At 45.1% G+C, this 20244-nt stretch overlaps 1 protein-coding gene across 1 annotated transcript in view; it reads left to right on the top strand.

The window, feature by feature from the left end:
• DPP6 (dipeptidyl peptidase like 6) overlaps positions 1–20244 on the top strand; it is a 298726-nt gene that overhangs the window by 13499 nt on the left and 264983 nt on the right. The window contains exons 2-3 of the mRNA XM_006018553.3: positions 4132–4246; positions 14925–15023. Of these exons, the coding sequence (XP_006018615.1) occupies positions 4132–4246; positions 14925–15023 (214 nt within the window). The remainder of the gene's footprint in view (positions 1–4131; positions 4247–14924; positions 15024–20244) is intronic.

A 20244-nucleotide genomic window follows, 5' to 3' on the forward strand; every position in this document is an offset into this window, starting at 1 on the left:
AACTGACTCAGTAACTCAAGAATGATGAAGAGGAGCTAATGGCAATGGAGTAGCAACAGGAACAAATCTGAACCAGTGTTACTTTGACACTGCCTCTTGCCTATTGACACCCGGATGTACTCAGTGGGTGTGTCTACACAAGACGCTTTACTGTACGGTAGACTAATCTTCTGCGCAGTAAAGCATCACTGTATAACCATGCACTGAGCTCCTGTGCAGTAAAATAAGCTAATGCACCTGTGTTTACAGGTCATAGATTTACTGTGCATTAGCTGATGCACACTAACGCATGTGTAGATGCTGACTGGGAACAGTTTGCTCCCAGGCAGCCCAGGCAGCAGGGTGCCCAGTGCTGCCTGTCTACGCCTGGATGTGGCAGGGAGCTGTGCTAGCTACAGGGACAGTTGTCTCCCTGCCATGTGGGGATTGGGACCGTCCTGATCCGCACACAGCCAGGAGAACTGTCCCAGTAGCCAGGACTGCTGCATCTCAGGCAGGTGGGGGTCAGGCTAGGACCAATCCCCACATGGTGAGAAGAGGCATCCCTGGCTGTGGGGGGGATAGCTATGTGGGGATCAGGGCCCTCCTGATCTTTAGGTGCCCAGGAGAGGCGTCCCCACCTGGCAGAGACACTGCCTGGCAGCCCACGTGGCAATCAGGAGAGTCCTGCTCCCCACGTAGCTGGGAAAGGTGTCCCCACCCAGCGGGGATATTGCCTGACAGCCTCACGGGGATCAGTAGGGTCCCGATCCACATGTGGTCAGGAGAGGAATCCCTACCCAGCAGGGATGCTGCCTGACAACACTGTAGGGATTAGGAGGGTCCCACCTCTCCCAGCCAAGTGGGGAGAGTCCTGATCTCCATTTGGCTACTAGGCAGCATCCATCTCTCAGCAGAGACACCTCTCCCAACTCTCCTAATCCCCCCATGGCTGTCAGGCAATGCTCCCCCAGGCAGAGATGCCTCTCCTGACCCTCCCGATCCCCATGTGACTACCTGGCAGCATCCCCACCAAGCCTTCCTGCTAAGTGGGGACACTTCTCCCAGCCTTTGGGGATTGGGTCCAACCCCCCCATGGCTGGGATTCAGTAGTCCTGGCTGTCAAGACAGCTGTTTCCCCCCACATGGTGGTTGGGACCAGCCCTGTGCCCCCTACCAAACAGGCTGACACTCCCCCTGGCTTGTGCATCAGGGACAAGCAGAGCTTAGGGGCAGGAACATCCCTGGTTTCAACTGCTCCAGTAGGGAGCAACCTTACCGGCACATGTGTAGGCCTTTTCCTAGGGTGCAGTTTACTGTGCCTTTTTTTAATGTGCAGTAAACTTAGTGTGCATTAATGGCATGTGTAGATGCACCCAGTTTGCAAACTCATAGAAACCTTTACAATACGATCAGCCATGAAGGGGTTCAGACTTACTCATAGTTAATATTTCGTTGCCTGCTCACACTCCCAGCTCCAGCGAATAAAACCCATCAGTGACACTGACATAATGACTCATTGACCTACGCCTTGTATATTGGGATGGGAATAATTTTGCTCTGAAGTCACCAGAATTAATCATTGGTTTTTCCTCTGGTAAGTAGGAGAAGGAGATGCTGTAGCTAAGACAATCTTTCATACTTAGTACTGTTTTTTGGTCTCTCTCCCTTATTAGTGCCTAGTTAGATGCAAAGAAGCATTTTGTTAAGAGCCCGGCAGTGCAGCACAGTACTTTCTCGACATATTTCTTCTATCCCTCCTGCTCCTGCTGGGCCTTGTTAAGTGTCAGGAAGGGGGACCTATGATTAAGTGCCCTGACCTGGATTCTTTTGCCCGCTCTGTCTCTGACATCTTGTGTGACCTTGGGGAAATTGTGGCATCTCTTCTGATCCGGAGATGCATCACTTGATAAAGAAGGATCATATTTTTTTCCTGCCTCACAGGGGTCTTGTAAGGTTAAATTAAAGTTTTGTAAAGATGGTTAGGGGGAAGGTGTTATATAAATGCAAGGCATTGATTTCCTGTTCAAGTAGTTGTTGTCAACCTCACATCTCTCAGAGCTCCTGACCTACTTTTCAGTTTCTTCTTCCAATATGAATAATATTACAGACATTATTTATTCCTTCTAATTATTTTTCCCTTCAAGCCAAAGCCAATCATTATTAAGGTTGACTGGTCTCCAGTCCCTAATCCTTTAAAGTGGACAGTTGTCCTGTGATACCAAGAAATAAAACAAACAGTTGACATAAACAGGTGTCTCTTCTAGTACTTCATGTCCTACACATTGGGTTTCCAACCTATGCTCATAACCTCATTTGATGGTCAAGTCCTCAGACACGTCAGCCTTTTCTTTTGTTGGAAAACAGGTTTTCATATGGAAAAAGAAATGGAGAAACCCTGGCATTTAGTACTTTGCCAGCATTTCTCAAACATCAGAGCAGGTGAGAGCTGCACACGCTCCCCACAGTCCTGCCCTGAAGGGTGGCAATCTCCAGCCAAAAATAAGTGAAATTAACCCTTTGAATTCCATGCACACTCAAGTTTTATGAGGCCATTTTCCTAGCATAAAAAAGCGAGATTCCTGAAACAAACTCCAGCAACCACTCCCCTTAGACCCGCCAGGACTTGTAATTCTTTGCACTAAGCAAAAAACCATCTCAAATTAGTGAGAGTGGCTCTGGATGCAGCTTTTAGTGCTGCTTTTGCTGTGAGCCCAGATTTATTGAGCGATTATTCAACCTGCCCAAGAAGCAGAGTCCATTGCTATTTCTTACTATTTCTTGGGATGCTTCAGTGCACATGTGAAATCAGATTAATGTTGAGTGCTATGGGAAAACCAGTGCAAGCCAGGATACTAAGGCAAGGCAGGAGGTGCAATAAATATTTAAGCTGTTGCAAATGTGAATGCAACACTTCATAAAAACCTCATCCGGAAATGCAGAGGGGCAGTGGGTGCAGGGAACAAACTTATGGAACAACCATAACAGTGTTGGACTTCTCAGTGAAGAGCAGTGTAGGGGTTTCTTCAACATTTAGGGCCAGGTCCAAGCAATAATGTATAAGTCAGACTCTCCTAAGCTGCTCTGGACTTACCGTTGTGTCAGGGACTGTAAGGCAGTCTAAGGGGGTGAAATACATTTTCAGAAGGCAAAAAAAGGATCTTAGTCCACATGGGGGGCAACCTAGCTTACTGTATTTTACATCTTTCTACCCTCCTAAAAGTTGCTTTTTTCCCTACTATCTCCTCTCTTAGCATGAGATTTGGAATGATTCAGGCCTGAGTACTATTTCGGAGCCTCTCTGAGGAGAGGATTAAAAAAAAAATTGTCCAACAGTGAGCGGATGTGAAACCCAGTGCATGCAGTACAGGCGCGGAGGGCACTGGAGGCAGGTGTAAGATCCAGTGACCAGAATCCCTCTCCAGATTTCCGCAGCCTCATTCAGACATACCTCGCTCTTCAGCCCTCGATTGCTTGCAGAAGAGCAAGCACTTCATTTTCCTTATGATCTAGCTGCTTTTCTGTTTCTGCTCTGCCGAGTAAACAGAAAAATATAGCCCTCCACAGCAAGCGTTAAGTATTAGCTGCCTCCGTATATGTCTGACAGGGCTCCTGCCCACTCATCCCTCTGTGCTCATATAGAGGAATAAACCACCGTCTGACCTTCTGGACTCTCCGAGGGATGTGATTCAGAGGTAGCAGAATTAGCACGGCTGCCACCACTAAACAGCCCCCAAGGGCACCCTTGGCCAGTGCTATAGCTCTGCCGTTATCTTTGACGAACACCATGAGGCTGCAGAGCTACACTGTGTTGAGGGGTCGAGGGGCAGACAGGAGCATGCTACAACTTTTCATCAGTGAGTTCCTTTCCCAACCAGTCTTAGAGACATTGAGTCTGCCCCTGCCCCAAGTCCACGCAGTTATGCCTAAAATGCATGATGTCAGATATGTTGCGCCCATCATATTTATTGGCCATATGGTTTGATTCATAGAGAGTAAATCAAAATGCAGAACATATTACTGTGACATGAACTGTATTCTGAGTGGGCTGCTGTCATCACCATGTTCTGGGAGAGGACCTTGCCATGTGAATGTTGTCGTTTTCCTTGTCCAAATGCTGTTGTTTAATTCCCTGTCCTTTGGTATTTTTAGGAGCTGGTGGGAAGTAATCCTCCACAAAGAAACTGGAAAGGAATTGCAATTGCATTACTTGTTATTCTGGTTATCTGCTCCCTGATTGTCACCTCTGTTATACTCCTGACACCAGGTATTTATAACCTTTAACTCATTCTCGGTCTTCCTTTTTCTTTTTCATGTGTAATTTTCCAAGGGCAAGGCAATGTCAAGAAGGAATCATAATTGTCTTTCCTGTTCTTTCGTTCTGATGCAACGCCTGTTGTGATAAATGCAAAGACTCTGTTTGAATTTGTCAAGCTTTGCATCAGGACCCAGAAATTTATTTTTTCCAAGAATATAGCAGACAAGTATTAGATTTACTTTTTATTAGAGTAAATAATTTGTACTTCCCACTGGGTAATTCTTAAATTTCATCTTATTTAGCAAGCTTTAGCTATTTTCTGTTCACATCGTCCTTGTTAAATTATTTCTCTTGCAATAACTGCCTAAGTACCGGGCAGAGGCTGTAGGCTTGAATTTTAATGGACTATCATTATGTTTATTGATTATTACATATTTCCATGGCCTCATAAATTTCCATGCCTATTTACAGACTAGAAATAAGACACTTTCTCTGCCTCACAGAGCTTATGTTCTAAATAAGAAAGAACAAAAAATGTAAGACAAGACAGAGGAAAGTTTAGAGGAAAATAGAGGACAGAGGATTTTCCTGGAGATATTGGTGTGAAAGAGTAGAAGGGAGTGTTCTTCATGGATGAGTGCAGGTGAGTGGGTACAGGTGTAGGGATCAGCATGATAGAAAGCATGAACAAAAGAGAGAAAAGAGAGAGAGAGAAGTGAAACAATATGAATACGAGCAAAAAGCCTGGAAGTGAAGATGAGAACGCGGGTGGAAGCTTGAAGGTAGGAGCTTTATAGTGAGTGTAGTGCTATGCAGGTATTGTGTCATCATAATCTCTTCAGCAAATTTGGCCTCTCTTTTGTGGAGTCTGTAGTCCTGCAATACAACTAGGCTAGAGGTTGCGGACGACCCAGAATGATCAGGAAATGATGGTTTTATAAAATTTACATATGAAAAGAGACGAGGTGGTTGCTTACAGCTATTTACCTTGATCCCACATTCAGTTGATTTTATGCTGCTCCTACATTTTGAGTATGTAGCAGAACTTTGGGTTTGGTCCTCGGCTAAGTGTAAAAAGGCATAGTGAGGCTGACTGCAGTGGAGCTGTTCAGCGGTATATGGGCAGAGCCTCTAATTGCTTGTACTGAAAACACACAGCTGCTCTTACAGAATTCATCAAAGTGGAAGTGGAGGGTTCTGCTAGCTGGGATCAGGGATAGTTGAAGCCTTTTATGTCTGAGAAGAACATAAGTGGCAGGCTTTATGGAAGAAGCACTTTAGTTGTAAGTTTGTGCAGCTCCCCTTAAGAGCAGGCATAGGTATGGTTGAACATATACCTCGGCAGCTAAGTACAAACAGTCAAAAAGCCTGAGGCTGAATTGATTTATTCTTTGCAGGTTAGTCTAAGCTGCAAAGATTGAACCAATAAGCAAATGAACAGACAATCACTTTTGATTCAGGAAATGCAGCCACATGTCGCAGTGGCTCAAACCAGAAGCTGGGGGGCTCTGGAACATGAATGGTGTGTGTCCCTGGCGGCTGGCGGGGCACGGCGGTGGTGGGAGCGTGGAGGTGGCAGCAGGAGCATGGCGGTGGTAAGCGGGGGAGCTCCCAGAGACACCACCGGTGCTGTTGGCGGCAGGGTGAGGGAGTGGTGAGCGCTGACCAAGGGGCGGCGACCACCTGCAGGCGGCGGTGGAGGTGGCAAGCGGTGATCACAGACCCTCCTCTGATGCTGCCTGCAGTGTCAGCAGCAGGATGTCTGCAGTGCCTTTTTGCAGGGGGTGCATGGCCACGCTCAGGGGGATGCATGTACACCCACATGCACCCCATACTCATCGCCTGAACCAAATTCCACCATTTTTAAACCAGTCTATGCGTGCTGAACTTCAGTTCTGTTGTGGGTATAGACTGGTTTCCAATCACTTATACTGGTAAAAGTGTAATGTCTGTACTGGGCTGTGGTGTGTGAATCTGAAAAGAATCCAGGAAACTTGGGATCAGTTCCTGGCTCAGCCACAGCCTTCTCGTCTGGCCTCGGGCAAGTCATTTACTCTACTCTGTACTTCAGTTCTCTCCCTCCCCGTACACTCCTTGGGTAGCTGAGAGGATAAAAACCTTTAATGACTGAAGTAGTTGCATACTGCATTGGAAAGGACAAGATAGGCACCTTGACAGAAAAAGTATTGCTTTAAGAGCCAGTAGGTTAACACCTTGTTGTCAATGGAGCAATTTGCTGTAACTCAAAAGACTGCTATGACGCAGGCGTGATGAGCTATTATACTATGTTCTACATAGGGTAAGGTGGGTAGGTGTGAGGTGTACATAGTCTATATTTCATGTCAATATACATACATCTGTACATAGGTGTGTATCGATGCACACGTACAGGCATTGGCTCTTGTGGAATATACATGTATATGTGTATATACATCGAGCAAATAAGTATGTATTCAGTCAAAACAGAATACAGGGGCCTGACTATCAACCATTACTTCCAAAAGGGATTTTTTTTTTTACATCAGACCAGTCCTATCAAAACAGAGTTTCTCCATATAGATTTCCAGCCTTGGTTTCTAGATTTCAAACTGTCCAGTTGGCTCAGACTGGGTTGGAAATAATGTGTTTTCCTTTCCTCCCAGTAAGTCTCAGTTAATTCTGCCACTTGTGCTTTTATGGAAAGCTTTATTCTTCATCCAGGCTGCTTCACAGTGAGACTGCCAGTAGGAACATTGCAGAATTTAGGCTGCCATTGTGGCTTCACAGTGGCTGTCTTTACCCTTTCTCAGGCTACTTGACCTTGTTACAAAGATGCATCCTGGCTTATATAGGATAACAGGGTGCTTATTTCACAAGTACCTCCTGCCAGCCAGTCTATAGCGAGACCTTAACATTAGCTTGGCTAGCCCAGGAACCATGTTCATTGTCCTGAAGATCAGTTGAGGAACGTTAGTGAGGACTGGTATCTCGCAGAAAGGTGGGAGCAGGGAAATCACCAGGGTGACATTTTTGTTTTCAGGTACAGGGGAGAGTTCATGCTTGAATGCCATGAAATACTGGAAAAAAAAGAGATGTCCGTTCTTGGGGAACCAAACAACAAATTAGGACTGAGATGAGTAATGTAGCAGAGAGGCAGGAATGGCTACGGGTATGGTTATAACTCTAAAGCAGTGATTTTCAACTGGTGATCTGCAGACCCCTGGGGGCTGCAGACTATGTCTAAGGGGTCCGCAAAATATGACTATGATCAATCAAAAGTATGTAAATACCCACACTTACAATTCAGTGGGGTACATACCTCCATTTGAAATTTTTAGGGGTCCACAAATGAGAAAAGGTTGAAAACCACAGCTCTAAAGCTTCATCTATTCACTCAGACCCTATACAGCTTGATCTAAAATTGTTATTCATTGTTTGTATCATGGCAAGGCCCAGGAGCCCCAGCAGGACAAGGAACTAAGACCCTTATAACAGAAGACAAAAGGACACATTGTGCTCCAAGGGCTTGTGGTCTAGGGTAAAGCAGGAGAGAGACAGCTGGTTTCAGACCGAGAGCTGGAGTGGCACCAAGAGATAATAAGATTGGTCCGCATGACAAGCAGTTGACTCCACAGACCAGCTGCCTCACTGGCGTAAAACTTTTGTAGGCATTGGAGCAAGGAGAGTTCTATGGAGGAATACAGGAGATGTCAGCGCAGTGACTCTGAGGTTGTGTATAGGGAGCTCCTTGTGTGAGGGCAACACAGAGGCAAGCACAGGTGGGCTTGTTTGATAACGTAACCAATGGGCAATGAAGTCTGGTGTCAGACCCTTCAGACCTGTTGAGATTAGTTAAAAATCAGCTACTCTCCCCAGGAAATAGTGTGCTTCTTCTAATCCACCTGCCTCATACAATACCCATTGACCGGTTTCTCCTGGCCTGATGTTAAAAACCCCTCCCTCCAGCTACCCTACTCATTGCTGAATTCTCCCTCCTCAACAAATGGCTTGCTGACATGAAGGCAGCTATTGCTTTAGTTCAGGGTTGTCCACCTGTTGGCCCAGGGGCCACATGCAGCCCCCTCAGAGCTTAATTTGTGTCCTGAAGGCTCCCATGCAGCAAATGGTCCCCCGTTACTCCAGCTACAGCAGCAGCAGCTTGGCTCTCCAGACTCCAGCTTCCTTCTCCAGCTCCACTTAGCAGTAGAGCATAGTGCAGACTGCATACTGGGGCCCCTGTGCAGCACAGTGCAGTGAGGGTGCTCGCAGCCGGGGGACTGAAAGAGGCTGAGGTGCCGACATAGCGTGTGGCCCAGGGGACCTGTGGCCTGTACTACTGTAGTCCATGCACCTTGCAGCCACGGCTGGTATGGCCCAAGGCAGGACAAAGCTGCTGGTTGCTTAGAGGTTAGACAGCTCTGCTTTATTTCACTGCCATATGGGATGTCAGGCCACCCTCTTGGTGCTTACCCTTACACCCCCTCCTGCAGTGCAATGCCACAAGTTACAGCGCATTGACATTCAGCACCTATGATGAACTTGATATAAATGACTAAATATCACATGTTAGGAATGCAGTGCGAAACACAGACATAAAGTCCAGCTCAGCAAAGCCATAATGGCAACCAAGACCTCCATCTTCCCCAGTGAAAGGCAGGGGACATTCCTGAGAGCAAGAGGTAGGAGAGTCATTGCAGAGAAAAGGGAGCATTCCCTTGGTGACCACATCCTGGTGGACTGAGCCAAGTAATTGAGGAAGAGGATTTTATACATCTCCTCAAGTTTCTTTTCCAAATCGATCCAAACCTTTAGAAAAAAGGTTTTAACTCTGGTTGAGTTTCTGATAAGGCTGAGATTCATGCTGTTTCAGATTTTTCAGAAGCAGGTCACTCACCCTGTTTTAAGATGATGTCTATAAATTATGAATGCAGTTTTTGTTAGACGCAGTAGAAATTCTAATGACTGACAGCCGTGCTTTATGGTTAGCTACTTTTTTTTGTTGTCCTTATTTTACAAAATCCTACTGAAATTGGACCCTTTTTATGGGACTGATGGGTCTTTAGATATGCAAAGGGAGCATTTGCAACAGAGGAAAGAATGTATATGTTGGTAGTTGCTCATCCTGGAGATGCTTGCACTAGTGGGTAGCTGCATTCATGGGATTGCCCATCAAACCCAAAGGACTTTGAGTCATTCCACCTCCCTTGAGGGCCTGATTCTGTTGACATCAGTGGCCAAACTGGGCTTGACTTCCCTGCTGCAGGATTGAGCCTTTTCCACCATGTATATGCCTCCCCCACTTATCACAGTAGGTGAAATGCATAGTGCCAACACCCTAGAAATTGTAGTACAAAGAAACACAAACTAGGGCAGAGAGGGAGAAATTTTCCATCAGTTTGCACAACTCTTGCAGTACTCTCTCAAGCTCACTGCCTCATGACCACAATAAGTGTTCTGCTTGCATAAGGCCTGCAGGATTGGCCCCCTCTGTTTGGAAAGGAAGCCCATTAAAATATAGCATGCTGTTTCCTAATCTGTGAAGCTTTTTTGGAGAGGCACATTGAGATCCTTCCTTTCAAGCATGACCTTTTAACTGTAAAAGTAAGTGCATCCAATTCTATATTAAATTTTTAGCATCAGTCTCCAGGAGCATCTCTTACAGAGCTGGTGTGAAAGGTAGTGACTGTAATGCCTCAGCTTGCTGAACACCACTAGTGAGTCATACACAGTCTGGTGCTCCTCCTATGACTCATGCTGTTCCAAAATAGTGGGGCGAATACCCTCCAGTGTTCACACAGAAATGAAATGGAGCTGATTTTTTGCTCTTCTCTTTCAGGCCCCTGTTGTTGCAGGAACACGGGCCTCTGTAACTAGTGCAAAGAGCTAGATCCAGAGCTTCCTCAGGAGCATTTCCATTTAGGCTTCAGTTCACCTAAAAATAGATGCTTCCCCCCAGGACTAACACCTTCTGCAGGGAATGGGGCCAGTTGGGTGCCTTCAGAGGGGCATCTAGCATGCCCAAGGGGCTCAGCAAGGAGGCACCTAGAGCTGGCCAATAAAGAAATGCTGTGGGTTGGGGTGTGCCTGCCCTCCTGCATCTTTGGGACTTAGGTGCCTGACTCAGGGCTGCACACTATGTGCCTCTGTCAACTCAGAAACCAGAGTGCTAAGGATCTGAGGACTAACATCCACTTGAGATACTTGATCTGGATTACTTCTGGCCACACTCAGAAGCCTAAATCTAGAGGTCTTCTAAGGCTAAAAAGTGCCTTATGATTTTAGGCTCCTAAAGCAGGCTGCTAGAGAAGGGTCCATCTGGATTGCTTTTAGTGACTTAAGCACCTAAAATTCAATTTACCCCTTTTTAGGCATCTATGGAAAGGTGTGGATTGTGCCTTCCATAAAGGTTTATTGCTGGTTCAAGTCCTCTTATTCCAGCTTCCCAAGCACGAATGGGCTACTTAGTAACTCTGTCACATGAATGTTCACAGACTGTTACTAGCTGAGCAGAGCTGTGCAAATAAATGATTTTGTTTTTTTGCTGAGAATTTTGAAAAATTAACACTAGGTTGAGGTCAAACAAGGTTTTCTTTGCCCCAAAGTGAATGGCTTCATTTTACATTTAGGCCTTTGCTTTGTTAAGATTTTTTTTGGAAGTTAGAGAAAATTTCAAACCCAAAAGGTCATTTAAAATCAAAGCATTTCATTGAGAAATTGCGGAAACAAAGCATTTAGAGATTTGGGGAGGAGATGACAGGTTATCAACATTGAAACTGATTTGCCAAATGGCTCCTTTGATCTCTCTCCTCTTTTGGCAAAAATTTTTGAAAATATTGCCTAGTTCCATAACTGAGATGAATGTTATCCCCAGTACATGATGGACTGCGTTGTGCCCAGGAGCACAGCCTAGTTGGCGCTGGATTGGAGGTGCACCTCAAGAAGTGAACATGCCCATCTGTAGGGTTGCTGGCATGAGTAGCTCTGCCCTTTCCTCAGAGGTAGTACAATTACCCGTGGTCCCAGAGGAGGAGTAGTTCCAGCGCTTGCAATTGTCTCTGGCTTTTGTGGAAGGAAGACTCATCATGCCCTTATCCCACCACCATCCCTGGGTTTCAACACTAGTATCATGGACCCCATTCCCCCATGTGCTGGAAGACCAGGGCCCCGATGTACATCTAAACGTCATTGCACTGTGGATTTTCCTGGTAAATAGTTTCCATATTGGCTGTGGGTACATCTGAACAGTTGGGCCCTGGGTTGCCTGCTGTTCCTACCCTACATATGCAATTGCCCTGTTTGCTGCCATCAGGCACCAAGTTTTAACGTCTTGCTGCTTGGCCTATAACTGAAAAGATCGGTTTCCTTGAATTCTTGTACCCCATGGTGCTCAATTGAATTAATAAAGAAAACAACAGAAAAGATGTATAATGTTATTACATCGAGGGATTTGGCAAAGCTTGTACTGGGGTATTTTCGTTCCTGGGGCAACTGAGGGGAAATTGAGTAGAACAATTAAACATTCAGCTATACTTTAAAACAGGAAAACTGAAAAATGTGTCATAACCTGGTAAAAAGCAGTACTGGAAATTTTAGCACCCGTTAGTGAAGCAAACATGCCTCCTAGTTATTACTAAGTGGCTGTGGGTAGCTCAGTGCATCAGATTAGTGAAGTAAAAAGCCATTTTCTCCTCCATTAATTGGCTGGAAAGAGTCTGTTTCCGCTGTATCTAAATGGGGACGTGTTCAGCCTGCGTAGCAAGTTAGCACTGAACAATAGTAAAATACTTAGGGATATAAGATGCCAACACACCTCAGGCACTCAGATGCTACAGTGATGAGCCATACAGAAACAGGCCTGGAGCTTCAAAACACAGCAGTATTTTTTCTTCCTTTTAACAAACTAATCTTTTTACTAAGGGAAAGTGAAAACATTTCTGTCAACACAACTTTTTCAAAGGAAACTTGGGTCTTGGAAACAAAATTTTCATGGAAAGAATTTGCTTTCCATGCCTGAAAACCAAAAAACCCCAATGAATTTTAAAATATAGAGTTTTTGGCCCCCCAAAAATCAGCTTTCAGTTTTGTTTTTGGGGGATTTTTGTTTTGATTTGTTTTGTTTTTTTGTAAGAAATTGAATTCTTATCAGGGGAAGTAAATTAGCAGTTCCAAAACAGTTACATACATAATTTGGGACCCTTGGATACTGCATATGTTTCCTCCGTATGGAGGCCAAAGCACCAGTGCAATGTTCTCATGGAAGGTTTTCTGAGGATCATAATGGAGCATGGTAGTGAGTATACACACGAGTGGTGTGTTAGTAGGGAAGAGACCGTGCTAATCATGCATTAAGCTTCTGAGAATTAACTATAAGCTCTACTGCCAAGCACTCAAAGAGCTCCTACAATTGCGGTGCCCTCCTTTCCAACCAGCCTGACTTCTGAGAGTTGATTAATTAAAGTCAGCATTGCTTATACCCTGGATAGTTGAAGTATTTTTTAAGGTTTTAAAACATAACATTCTCTGCACTTTCTTGGGTTTGCCACCAGATTTTTATTGCAGCGTAAGTGTGCTGTTTTTTAACAGGACTCACCAGACATGTGCAGAGGAGACAACAGCTCTACCTATTTTTGCATGCTGTGTTGTATTAAATACTGGAATTGGAAGTCCTTTTTTAAAGATGGTTAAAGATGTTTAGGAGTCTTGATGTTGGCCAAAGGACACTAAAGACTGTTTTGTTATCCATCCGGCAAGCATCTCTTAGTATCTCTTAGCATATTCCAAAAATGGTCAAGATTTTCAATATTCAGTGTAAAAGGAAAAAAAAATTAAAATACTTTAGTACTTGGTCAAGATCATTGAGAAGGCAGCCGTTTAATGCCAGTGAGAGGTTTTAGCTCTTCAGTAAATACAGTCATTCTGTTCATCAGGACAAAATTCCCCTACTATATCATGCACAAGGCTAGGCTCACTGTTTACATAGCCCTGCAAAAATGCCTTCAGTACAAGCTGAATTAGAAAGGGTGGGAGTGGGATTCCACAGCTGCTTTCCTGTACTGCTCGCCTTTGCTTCTACTTTTGCCTCTTTTTCCCCTCCCAGCCCCGTGCCGTGATAATGATAATGCTGACAAGACAGTATTTGGCCCAACCCCATCCAGCCATGTTCAGGTAGTTAGCTGGCGCCTCACCTGCCCGTGTTTCTGTTATTCTGCCTCCTTATGTTCCTGGATGAGTTCCAGCCTCACAGGATTCCTTTTAAGCAACCCCAAATGGCACAGCAGTTTCAGGTATTTTGTGGTCTCTTGTACCACAAGGGCACATCCAGACAAGCGCAGTTGTGCAGTATGACACGCTGCAAATGTGTGCACACACTGCACAGTCCAGTGTGCTCCACGCTGCAAGGGCACGCTGCCTGAGCATGCACTGCACTAGGTTTTTTTTCCCATGGGTTTTTTTTTACACCTGTTTGGGGTGAAAAAAACCCATGGGGGAAAAAAAACAACACGGTGCAATGCACAATCAGGCAACATGTCCTTCTGAAAAGTGGAGCCAGGACACCCAGAGCTGTGGTGCGGCTGCCGGCCAGGCTCTGCAAACATAATCGCCATGGCTGCGATTACCAGGACCCCAGGTAAGGCTGCTGGGCCCAGCCTCCCCTACCCCACCCAGGGCAACGTGCCACACGCCGAAGTGCGCACAGCCCAGGCGTTCCCCAGAGACAAGTAGCTGTGGTGCAAGGTGCACCACTGCTAGTTGTCCCTGGGGAACCAAACATCCATGCACATCTGGACACGCCCCAACAGTTCAACATTTTACATCTTGAAATTGCTTCTCCTCCTCTCGGTACGTGAAGAGTTTATAATTGAAGTCTTGCCCTACTGCCAGAGTGCTTGTGGTGACAGCATATGAAACAGCAGAACTTGTACTGGAAGCATGTCTGGGGGCCAGAGAAGTAGAATCATCAGGAGACTCATTATGGGAGAAATAAGCTGAGGATGTCCTCTTCTGTACTGGGAAATCTTCCAGGTCTTTAGAATAACGTGCATGCAGTCTAGGTTTGAAGGTTGAGGAACTGTTCAGCTGCTGTAGATGTCTCTGCAACAAAAATTGCCTAGACTTTTTTGTTTAAAATGATCATGCACCAGATTCATAAAGGTACCTGAAGAGGTACAGGCATATTGTGGGATTGACAAAGCACCTAAACAGCTTTAGTGGGTAATACCTATTAAGGATCTTTTCTAAATCCCACAAAGTTGTGATGTATATTGCTAAATGCCTTTATTAGTCAAGCCCTACGTGATGTTTAATGACAATCCCCCTCTAAAACTATATGAATGCTTAATTTAGGAAATGATTTCATCAATAGTGTCTAATGTCTAGCGATGTCTATTAGTAGGACTACTAATAATGGTGTATGCTTTTCTCCGCCTGGGGTGGGGGAGCCCCACAGACTTTGATTTGTGATCCTTCAGTAGCCATGGGAACTTGATATTGGTTCCTGGCTGTGGAGGCCTGCTTCTAATTTATGCTAAGGTCCCTTTATACCACTCTGGTCATATAAAGATGTCTTAACATCACTGAAAATTCATGCTACCAAGTTCTGCCATACGTATTCAACTGCAGATCATTTCAGAATGGGGAGTGATCTGCTCTATTTTCAGAAAAATTTCAAATTAGGAATAACAGGCCTTTGCTTCTAAATGTTTTACAGTGGAAGATAACAGCCTGTCTCAAAAGAAAAAGATAACCGTGGAAGATCTGTTCAGTGCTGATTTCAAAATTCATGACCCAGAGGCTAAATGGATAAGTGGTGAGTTGGATATACACATGACTCTAACTCTGCTCTCACATGTGCATGATGTGTCTTTCTCCTTGTCTTGCTTTTGCTCTAGTATCAAAGTCCCTATTCCAGTTTCATGGTAAATATAAATGGTATGGCTCCATTATTCATGGCATCATCGTGTTGTTTTTATGTGTCCCTGTTGTCTCGGGGCCCTGATGGCAGGGTTGTGGCAAGTGCTACATACAGGTATGTAGTGAAAATAAAGAGCTTGCAGTCTTGGGCAGGTGATGAGATTCAGCAGGGAGTCGAAACAAATGGTTAGAGCGCAATTGCTTTATTTTACCACAAACAGATCTTCTCATTTATATTTTCGTAACTTAGTCCCTTCCCAAACCGTTTTTGCAGGCAGAGAGGTGAAGTGTTGCTACGCAACCAGCAGCTCAGTGGTCCAGCAACAGCTGGTCTGCTTCTTGTGTATGAGCCATGTGTTCTTCTCATCCTGTCTTGCTCTGTGTTTTCTAGTTGGGGGGGAGATGGTATTAATAATGCCAGAATTAATAAATACGATATTTGAAGGAATGGAAATTGTTCTACAGATGCAGATTCTGACTCCCGCTAGAAACTCCTGCAAGCTAAATAAGCTCTAGCTGAAGTGACATGAGACTATCCAGCCCATGCAAGGGCCCACTCCAACTCCCATTAAAGTGAATGAGAGGCCATCTGTCAAATTTAATCAGGACTTTTCTGCTGTCAGCCTTGCCAGGAGGGAAGGATAAGTGTAGTTATTTCTATAATGGGGGCTTTTCTCAAACCTTAAGGGACCTGGAAAACTACTGTTAAGAGCACATACTGGATAAGCACGTCCCCTGGTCAACTTAAGCAAGGCCATTTCTAACTAGCACCATCCCTGTTTTGCAGGATGATGGCTACCTGGCAAAGGAGGAATTGAAGTCACTGCCACTTACCAGGGGGCTTCTGTTTGTAGGGCATAGTTTTTGCCCTATGTGAATTTCTTTCACTTTTGCTTATAATGTCTTATGTTTAACAGTCACTTGTCCCACTAAATTGTTTCCATTTCTTTCCCAGTTAAAAGGTAGAGGTTGTTTCCTACACAGTAATATTCCTTCCTGTGCAAGTACAAGCTACCCCAAGTTGTGATCATATGCTAGTGCCGTGTTTATATTTTAATCAGCTTCTAATTTTGGCCAGTCTTATAATTCCCAGTCTGAGGGGTCTAGACTCCATTGGGCCTTGAATCAGACCTAAATGACCTAAAGTTATTTAAAAGCCAAAGTAAAGAAAGCAACATAAAATCAACAGTAAACTATCATTGGTGAAGCTTCTACAAGTATTTCTCATACTTACACTTCGTAGTACTACTACTCATAGTTATACTGCACCAGCTTTTTATCTCAATTAACCTGGAGTAAGTCTAGAGAAATTTCATGTAGCTGGTAGCATTCCTTTACATTTATACCTGTATCAGGGATCAGGCTCCTAGTATAAAATGCTACCACATCATTCACCCACAGGCTTGAAAACATTTCACAAACATTAAGTAAATCTCTCAATATTATATTCTCTCTATGGCTTCTAACTGACCAAGTCCCATTTAAGGTGACTGATAAATCAATAAAAGAGCTTGACATAAAACTTAAGGGTGCCTATACACATACATTGAGGCTGCTCCAAGGCACTGTAATTACAGTGTGTCAGAGCAGACTCGATTAATCGCGTCTGCAGGAGCATGGTAACTACTGTGCTCCAGCTGACTCTTAGCATCATGTGTACCCGCATCCCCTTGCTGAAAAATGACAAAAAATGAAAAAAAACTAAAGCTCCTTTTACTAAATGGTGCTTTAACTAAAGTGCCTCCATTGCCATTTTTCAGCATGGGGACACTGATACACGTGACACTCTGGGCATTTTAATTGGAGTGGGTCTTGGAGTCACTCTAGTTAAAGCTCCCCCCTGCTCCCCCTCCTCCCAAGCGCACATCTATGAAAGCCATAATATTGCAACTTCCCAATGCCATGCTCTGATCATAACTGTAGACATCCTTTGTCCTTTTATACCACTGTTTTCAGAGGTCAAAATTCCTGTTGTTGTTTTTCCTAAGAACTTACTGAAAAAGCCTATAATAAGCTAGAACCACTTAGTATTAAATGGTGCTGAAGGACATGCGGGAAGGAGGGAAAAGAAGTGGGTTGAATCAGGGCTGTTGAACTGGCACCCACAGGCAACATGTGGCCCTCATAGGGTTATATTACAGCTCCTGGACTCCTGCCCAGCCACCACTCTTCTCCTGGCTCCAGCTGCAATAGAAACTAGAGTGTCTGGGCTCCCCCTCCCTCCTCTGGCTTTTGGTGCCTACTCCTGCACCAGGGGAAGGGCTGTGCAGCCCAGCGAGCTGAGGGTGAGTCTGGGGCCATGCCGGTGCACCGTGCAGCAGAGGGGAGGGTGCAGGTGTATGGTGTTGTGCAGGGCATGAGTGCACACTGCAGCAGGGGGGTGGAGGAGACATCCAAGTGGTGTGCAGCCCAGGGGCCTCCGACTCACCCTCATGCCACCCATGGGTGTGCAGCCCCTGCCGATGTGGCCCGCAGAGTATTCAGTTTCCAGTCGCGTAGGTAGTTGCACAGCTCTGGGTTGAATGGATGGACATTGTTTGGGGATTCCAAAAGAAATAATTGAAAATGTGACAATGTAATATATCCTTGTCCACATCCCATTCTTTTACTGTTAACAACATAGCATAAGCCAATCTAATTTAGAGAGATCCAAATGCTAGATTGCAAAAAAAAAATCAATTCTCTCAACTTCTTTCACATGTACAAAATTTCCCTTAAAGGTATTTCTCTCTCTCTCTGCATCTCTGTCTTTACTTTTTGTTTATGCAAAAGATGGAGTTTGATAGCCTAGCAGTTTGCTTAAGTATGGTGTATGGTTAGAAGTATGCAAATAACCTAAGCGATCATTAAATGGGAAGAGTTTATTAAGCCAGAGGAATACAATTCCTCATTTTAGAACAGTTAACAGGGATGAGAATCAGCCTCAAAGTTTGAGATAATTGCATTTCATGTGATGAGATTACAGGTTCCTCCCAGGCTTTGCAGAGCTCTCTTAAGGTGGTTTGATGGTTAGGGGTAGTTTGTGTGGGTTTTTTTATTTTAATAGCATTTTAGGTGGCTTTCCTAATAACAAGAGATGAGCCAAAACTGGTTCCTGAATTCTGAAACTATTAGAAACTTGAAAGTGTTGGCTTCAAACCTGTACTTATGATTTTCAGTTGTAAAGGAGAGAAAAGTTTTCTGAAATTAAATGTAAGCCCAAAGTGGTGGAAATCTCATTGGGGATTCTGAGGGTATTACATTTCCTTCATGTTGCACCAAGTTTCACCTAAAAATGCTTGCAAATCTTCAGTACTGTCAATTCATTCAGCTTATTGATCTGTCATGAAATACTCAGCTTGAGTCATTGCTTAATACTAATTTGTGATTTAGATGGGGTATAAACACTGTTTCCATCAGCACATTTTTATAATTTCCCATGTCAGAGGATGGGGTCCCCAGGGATGGCCATGATACTCCTAGGGCTCCTGGACTGTGCCAATCCTGCTCAATGGGCACCTTCTTTCTTGTCTGCCATGTCTTGCTGGTAATTATAAAAAATAGGGAGGCTGCCCTCGAGTGTGTAGTTAGACATGGTCCTGACGGACCCCACTGAACCCTGTGGGTTCTTGGACCCCTTTTGGGTCCTGCTGCAAAATGGATGCCTCACAGGACATCCTCAGCCTTATGGACTAGACGCATGGCTCCAAAACCACCCCTTTACCATGCCCCAAGCCTCACAGATGATATTTACACATTGTCCCTCCAAGGCCTTAGTTTAGCTTGGCCTCCAGTCATCACTGGGCTCTCCGCAGCCCTGTCTCTGCACCCACACTGGCACTGGGGTCTGCTCACCCCTTTTTGTCACCACACCCCTGGCGCTGGAGTCCCCGCATCGTAGTGGGCCCCCAATGAGGCCGCCTCCTTCCCCAATAGCTCCAGCCTGATCCACCAGTCTATAAACAACAACCAAGATATGAGCCCCTGGGCTATAACAATATAAGCAGTTCAGGGTGTACTCTGCCCCTTTAAAAGAATCAAACTTCCCCACCCAGGAATAAGTGCCTTGCAGGCCAGGGTCCCTGGTGAGCTCCTGGAGCCCCCTTAATCCTACCAGAAGCAGAACAGGCAGTCAAACATCTCTAGTTAGCTTCTTCTATGAGAGCTCCTTCCCCCTTGGCTGCTGACAGAGAGCCAACCCTTTAGTCCCAGCCCTGGGGTTTGTGTGCGCCCAGGCCCCTGCCTCTTCCGGTCAGCTGCCCTCCTGCAGGTGCAGGCTAATTCCCTCATTAGCCTGCTGCCACAGTAACCTGCACCTGTGGGTTCCTGCCTGACTGCTAGGGCCCTCTCTCTAGGCAGTTTCTGCCCTTAAAGGAGCAGGCATCTTAGTGTCCTGTGACATCCCATGATTTTCACACTGCTCTCTATAGGTTATAAAGGATCTAAACAACCTATGAGGTAAGTCATTATTTGTCTTCTGGGGGCAGGGTCCCAGATCTGGTTCTCAACAAGAGCAGGCATGACTTGTCTATACTGGGAGGTATGTATGGGGGTGAAATGCTGGGCCAGGTTCCCAGCTGGAGGGCATCATAAGAGTGCTATTGACTTCCCTGGAGCTCTGATGATTTATACCAATTAGGGATCTGTTCTCCTTTTTTCTGTACACTCCACCTTCCTCTCTCAGCAGTTCCTCTCACTTTCCACTGAGAAGTGCTGTGAGCCACATCAACTTGGCTATTAAACAGTGATTCACACATTATCCTGTAAATCATGGAGACTTGCTCTTGTTCTTTCTTAGCTTTCTCTTAATGACAAGAACATGCCCATCCATACCAGCTCACTTTATTTGTTAATGGAAAGCATAGCAGCGGCCCATAGTCATACGGCCTTCCTTGGTTCCTGCAGTTGATTGGCTGTAGTGTGTCACCAATCACTACTATTGTTTTCCTAGCCTCCAGGATTGGGTTAAGGCCTGCCATGACATCAACAACGCGTTGGTGGTGGGGAAAGGTGGCAGTATGATAATGATGTTTCCTGGCTGCTCTTTCCCCAAAGGGGGAAGTGACAAACAATAGATAGCATCTCTTAACAAAGCCTGTATTTACCAGTGCTCTTTAAATGACTTGCATAAAAGCATG

The sequence above is a fragment of the Alligator sinensis genome, unplaced genomic scaffold, assembly GCF_000455745.1.
Source record: "Alligator sinensis unplaced genomic scaffold, ASM45574v1 scaffold601_1, whole genome shotgun sequence".
Lineage (NCBI taxonomy): Eukaryota > Metazoa > Chordata > Crocodylia > Alligatoridae > Alligator > Alligator sinensis.